This window comes from Dendroctonus ponderosae, unplaced genomic scaffold (assembly GCF_020466585.1).
Source record: "Dendroctonus ponderosae isolate FM_Combo_2020 unplaced genomic scaffold, Dpon_F_20191213v2 Dpon_F_20191213_12, whole genome shotgun sequence".
Lineage (NCBI taxonomy): Eukaryota > Metazoa > Arthropoda > Insecta > Coleoptera > Curculionidae > Dendroctonus > Dendroctonus ponderosae.
The window spans coordinates 1,764,215-1,769,754 of record NW_026017316.1 but is presented as its reverse complement, the minus strand read 5'-3'; the positions used below and the strand labels follow the sequence as shown (position 1 = coordinate 1,769,754).

Here is a 5,540-nt window from a genome sequence, read left to right as displayed (position 1 = left end):
AAGTAGACCAGAGAAACATACACCAAAATTATTAATTAACATAACCTTTATTAATTTAAACAACGAGATTAAGTCAAAGTGACATAACTGACAATTTGCACAGACGAATTTTCATATCCTGTATTATTCTGCTATTGTTAAATTATTCATTCACATACTCTTTTTATCAATCGGTAATAAAAAACGTGAGGAAATTCTGTCAAAAGACGAAATACCGAAAAAAAAGTTTGTAAAAAAACACAGTGTCACCCAGACCTGCGCCCCCTTAATCTGGTCGCTTGCCGGCAGGCGCCCAAACGGACAGCCGGGACATCAACGGGCTGTCCCTGCTGCACCACGCAGTGGACTCGGGACAGCCGGACAGCGTCCAGTTCGCCCTGGACGCGGGGGCGGACATCGACCTGCAGGACTGCAGCGGCTGGACGCCCCTGATCAGGGCAGGTGAGCCTCAGTTGCCGCCCTTAGCCACGCCCCCCGCTAACGCTGGGCGCTTTGCAGCCATCCACGGCCACGCCCACATCGCCGCCCTCCTGCTGGCCAGGGGGGCGGAGCGGGGGCGGCGCGACGCCCACGGCCTGGACTACGCGCGCCACCGCCAGCTCAGCGGCGCCCCCTGCTGAGGAACAGAAGACAAAAACTAGGCAAATCTACACGCTTATAATCTCTTATAATCAAGTACAGTAGCTTAACCTCAATAAAAGCCGAACCTGAACCTAACCTCCGAAAGTGTGCTAAGTAGACAAAATAAGTTAATATAGGTAGAAATTTATTTTGTTTCGATAATACAGCTTGACTTGACTTGATGACGTGAAACGGGGAATGTCCACGAAACAGCCCCCCCCCCCAAAAACGGCCCTTTGGCAGACACAACGCGCGAGAAAGAGACAGACTGAGTGAGTGGAGTGGGGCCGCGCCCCATGTTGCGAGACCGCGCCCAGGGCCGGCTCTGATTGGCGGGCGTGTTTCGCAACATCCGGGCAATTAATAGTAAACACTCATTAGTCCAGTTACGTGTAAAAAACAATCGGTTGGGCGGCGCGCGCACACTCCTAACGATTGGTGTTCTTCAGCTGATTGGACAGCCAATCGAGGCCCTCGTACAGGCCGTCGCCGCTTGTTGCGCAGGTCGCCTGAATGTACCAGTTCCGGTTCCTGAGCGAGTGCAGGCCGAGCTTGTCGGTGATTTCCGCTGCGTTCATCGCGTTCGGCAGATCCTGCTTGTTGGCGAAGATCAGCAGAACGGCATCTCGCAGCTCGTCCTCGGCCAGCATGCGCATCAGCTCGTCTTTGGCCTCGCCGATACGCTCCCGATCGTTGCTATCCACTACGAAGATCAGACCCTGCAACAGACCGGCATTTTTTCACTTTTTTCCCAAACGGTTCGGCCGATTGCCGATTCGATGTCGGATTCGGCTTTTCCGGACGATTTCAGCTGAAAACGAGTACCATGTCGATGGGGCCCAAAAAAATTTTTTTGTTTTTTTTTTGGAGAATGACCCATCGACTTGGTACTCATTTTCAGCTGAAATCGACTCAAAAAGCCGAATCTGCCGTCAGAATTCGCCCCCGATGGCCATGAAGCGAGAAACTTGCAAATGCCGGTTTTTCGGGAAAAATCGAAAATCTTGGCAACAGTGTCTTGTTTGGGTTTCCCCGCAATTTCCCGAAAACCATCGAGCGAATCGCGATTGCAGTTGAAAACGAGTACCATGTCGATGGGTCCCAAAAAGATTTTTTTTTTTTTGGAAAATGACCCATCGACTTGGTACTCATTTTCAGCTGAAATCGACTCAAAAAGCCGAATCTGCCGTCAGAATTCGCCCCCGATGGCCATGAAGCGAGAAACTTGCAAATGCCGGTTTTTCGGGAAAAATCGAAAATCTTGGCAACAGTGTCTTGTTTGGGTTTCCCCGCAATTTCCCGAAAACCATCGAGCGAATCGCGATTGCAGTTGAAAACGAGTACCATGTCGATGGGTCCCAAAAAGATTTTTTTTTTTTTGGAAAATGACCCATCGACTTGGTACTCATTTTCAGCTGAAATCGACTCAAAAAGCCGAATCTGCCGTCAGAATTCGCCCCCGATGGCCATGAAACGAGAAACTTGCAAATGCCGGTTTTTCGGGAACAATCGAAAATCTTGGCAACAGTGTCTTGTTTGGGTTTCCCCGCAATTTCCCGAAAACCATTGAGCGAATCGCGATTCTGCCGTCAAATTCGGCTTTTCTAGTCGATTGCAGTTGAAAACGAGTACCATAGTAGTCGATGGGTGTTTGAAGTAAAAAACAATTTTCGGTGAATGACCCTTCGACTTTATACTCATTTTCAGCTGAAATCGTCCCAAAATGCCGAATCTGCCATCAGAAGTCGCCCCCGATGGCTTTGAAGCCAGAAATCTGCAAATATTGCTTCATCAGAAAAATCGAAAATTTAGGCAACAGCGCCTTTTTTTTTATTTCCCGCATTCGTTTTGCCCTTAACACGGCTTTCCGAACTGAACCCCGTTTAGCGCATTTGGGGGGTAAAAATTGCCAAATTTCCCGAAAAAATAAAGTTAAAAAATTTTTTTTTTTGGAGAATGACCCATCGACTTTATACTCATTTTCAGCTGAAATCGTCCCAAAAAGCCGAATTTGCCGTAAAAATCAGCCCCCGATGGCTTTGCAGCGAAAAACTTGCAAATGTCGATTCTTCTGAAAAAGGATTGTTGGCAGGAAAAATCGAAAACTTAGGCAACAGCGTCTTTTTTTGGTTTCCCGCATTCGTTTTGCGCCTAACACGGTTTTTCCCAACTGGACGCAGTTTAGCGCATTTGCGGGGTAAAATTTGACAAATTTCCCGAAAAAATTAAATTTCACAAACTTTTTTTTTGGAGAATGACCCAACGACTTTATACTAATTTTCAGCTGAAATCGTCCCAAAATGCCGAATTAAACAGCTGGACGCAGTTTAACGCATGTGGGAAGTAAAATTTGGCAAATTTCCCAAAATGTTTTTTTTTGGATAATGACCCATCGACTTTATACTCATTTTCAGCTGAAATCGTCCCAAAAAGCCGAACTTGCCGTCAGAATTCGCCTTCGATGGCTCTGAAGCGAAAAACTTGCAAATGCTGCTTCTTGGGAAAACGAACTGTTGCAGGAAAAATCGAAAACTTGGGCAACAGTGTTTTTTTCGGTTTCCCGCATTCGGGGGGTGAAAATTGCCAAGTTTCCCGAAAACCATTGAGCCAATCGCGATTCCGCTGTCAAATTCGGCTTTTCCAGTCAATTTCAGCTGAAAACGAGCACCATGTCGATGGGCGTTTAACCTCAAAAGAACAAAATCGCGGAGAATCACCCATCGACATGGGTAGGTCCCGTTGAAATCGAGCCAAAAACCTTTGGCAACAGTGCTTTTTGTGCCTCGGCCCTGAGAATGGCCAACCTTCAAAACGTTTCTCAAAACAAAAAAAAAAAACACGCGCGAGAAAGAGAGGAAACCTCCAGCCAATCACACACTACCTTTCTCCACTCGCCATGCTCGATATAGCTCATCTAGAACAAAAAAGAAACACGAATAAAATCGTCTAGACAAAGAGGGGCCGTTGCGCCGTCTCCCTTTAGCAACAGCTGCGCAGCACTGACTTTCGCCTGAGGATGGTGTTTTGAGCGCGAAACTTTCCGTTAAAATCGCCAAATCAATCGAATGGCTGGAAAAATGGACACGACAGACACCGGACATGGACACCGTTGCCGGATTTTCGGGGATTTACTGATGTTTGCGGCATTAAACCAGGAACGAATGCGGGTTTTGTTATGAAAAAAAAAAAAAAACAAAAAAATGTGAGTGGTTTGTGCTGATTTCCGGGTGATTATTTGGAGCGTCGCTGTTGCCACAAGGTTCCATAGTGGCATTTTTGGGGCACTTTTCACTCATTGACGTTCCCGCACGATAACAAAGGATGACACAACAGTTGGCAACAACTTGCGTTGCCAAATGGGCAAAAATACAGCCGTCGCCTTGACAACGGGTTGACACGCACGTCACAGCGGGAAAATCAACCCGGGCCCGTAGAGAAAAGTGGTGAAAACTGGCGCAGAGCCGCATTTCCCCGAAAAACGCCACTAGGAAAAGTTGTTCCTGGCAGGATTCTCGATGAGGTGAGCACAATGGCTGCTTCGCAGCCCCGGGGCGGGTGTTCTAGAAAATTGCCTGGCGGGCGCAGGTCAAGCAACAAAAGGCCTGGGGACATGAAGCGCAACCCCACACCGAAAAGCCCCGCTTAAGCGCCGTGTTTGCAGCACTCACCTGTGTGTTTTGGAAATAGTGTCTCCATAAGGGCCGGATTTTGTCCTGACCGCCCACATCCCAAACCGTAAAGCTGATGTTCTTGTATTCTACTGTTTCCACATTGAATCCTGCAAACGAACAAAGTTTGAGTGATCGAAAATCCTCCTGCTCAAGCCCGATGATTCATCCACTAATCACTTATTGCGATTGATTGGGCTGACGCACCAGGATCCAGATCAGGCCTGCGGGCCGGCCGCTCGCAACTTACCAATGGTCGGTATCGTGGTCACAATTTCGCCTAATTTGAGTTTATAGAGAATGGTGGTTTTACCAGCTGCATCCAATCCAACCATCAGTATTCGCATTTCCTTCTTGCCGAACAGTCCTTTGAACAAGTTGGCAAACACGTTCCCCATTGCGGTGTTTTTGGTTATTGGCCGCACTCAATCTAGACCTGAAACCAAGTTGGAGGGCCCCAATTAAACCGCTGGTTTTGGTGCATTTTGCGAACAAAGAGCCCAAAACTGCGGTTTGGTTAGTGATCATGCAGACTGCGAGTATCGATTAAGGCCCCGCACCAGGGGGCTCGGCCCCCTGGTGCGGGGCAGAGCCCCGTTCAGGGGCAGACAAAACTTGACGTAAACCGAGCGGATTGGTGGCGGCCAACAGAGCACTCGTTTTAACACTGAAACGCCGCAGTTCCTGCGGGGTTGCACTGCACAAGTGGGCGCCGTCCCAGGGCTGAGTGGGCGCAAGGGGCACCTACCTGGATTTGCACGAAAACTCCACGTATTATCCGAAAAATGCGCCAGAACATACACGAAATCCACCCCGAAGTTGTCGAATGTCAATATGGCGGACGTGGATGAATTTTGCACGGCTGCCACGTCCTGCCACTACTGGCACGCCATTGGTCCGCACGACCACGTGACTCACGCCTGCCAACCTCGCGAACCGGCGCCCACCATTGCCAGCCCAAAGCTCCCAACCACTATGTCTGTCTTTGTTCACCGCACGCGGACTGATCACGGCTGGACGGCTACGCCCAGCAGACCCGGTTTTCCCCAGAATAAAATCTAAAAATAATTGTGCCACTGTCAACAGAGCAGATTCCCAATTCTTTGAAAATAAACAATTTTTTAATTTTTTTCCAGTCAAAAACAGCTCAAATTAGAACAACTTTTGACGAAAATCGCCTGAAGATGACCGAAAACCGAAACGTTTCTTGTTGGCGAAAAAGCCCCCACACTTGCCCCGCAAAACTCATTC

General features: G+C 48.4%; 2 protein-coding genes across 3 annotated transcripts in view; one reads left to right on the top strand and one right to left on the bottom strand.

Moving 5' to 3' along the window:
- LOC109543481 (ankyrin repeat domain-containing protein 65-like) overlaps positions 1–717 on the top strand; it is a 1,221-nt gene extending 504 nt beyond the window's left edge. The window contains exons 2-3 of the mRNA XM_048662870.1: positions 289–441; positions 499–717. Coding sequence (XP_048518827.1) covers positions 289–441; positions 499–620 — 275 coding nt within the window. The 3' untranslated portion in view covers positions 621–717. The remainder of the gene's footprint in view (positions 1–288; positions 442–498) is intronic.
- LOC109541377 (ADP-ribosylation factor 1) lies at positions 644–5,204 on the bottom strand. 2 transcript variants are annotated; one of them, XM_048662867.1, is made up of 5 exons: positions 5,038–5,204; positions 4,540–4,725; positions 4,290–4,399; positions 3,503–3,535; positions 644–1,340 (listed from the first exon to the last, which is right to left on the bottom strand). In XM_048662867.1, exons 2-5 carry the CDS (start codon positions 4,685–4,687, stop codon positions 1,050–1,052), a joined length of 582 nt encoding a protein of 193 aa, XP_048518824.1. In that variant the 5' UTR covers positions 4,688–4,725; positions 5,038–5,204; the 3' UTR covers positions 644–1,049. The 2 variants fall into 2 exon arrangements, with proteins under 2 accessions (XP_048518824.1, XP_048518825.1); XM_048662868.1 differs by lacking the exon at positions 3,503–3,535.
- Positions 5,205–5,540: the final 336 nt, after the last annotated feature.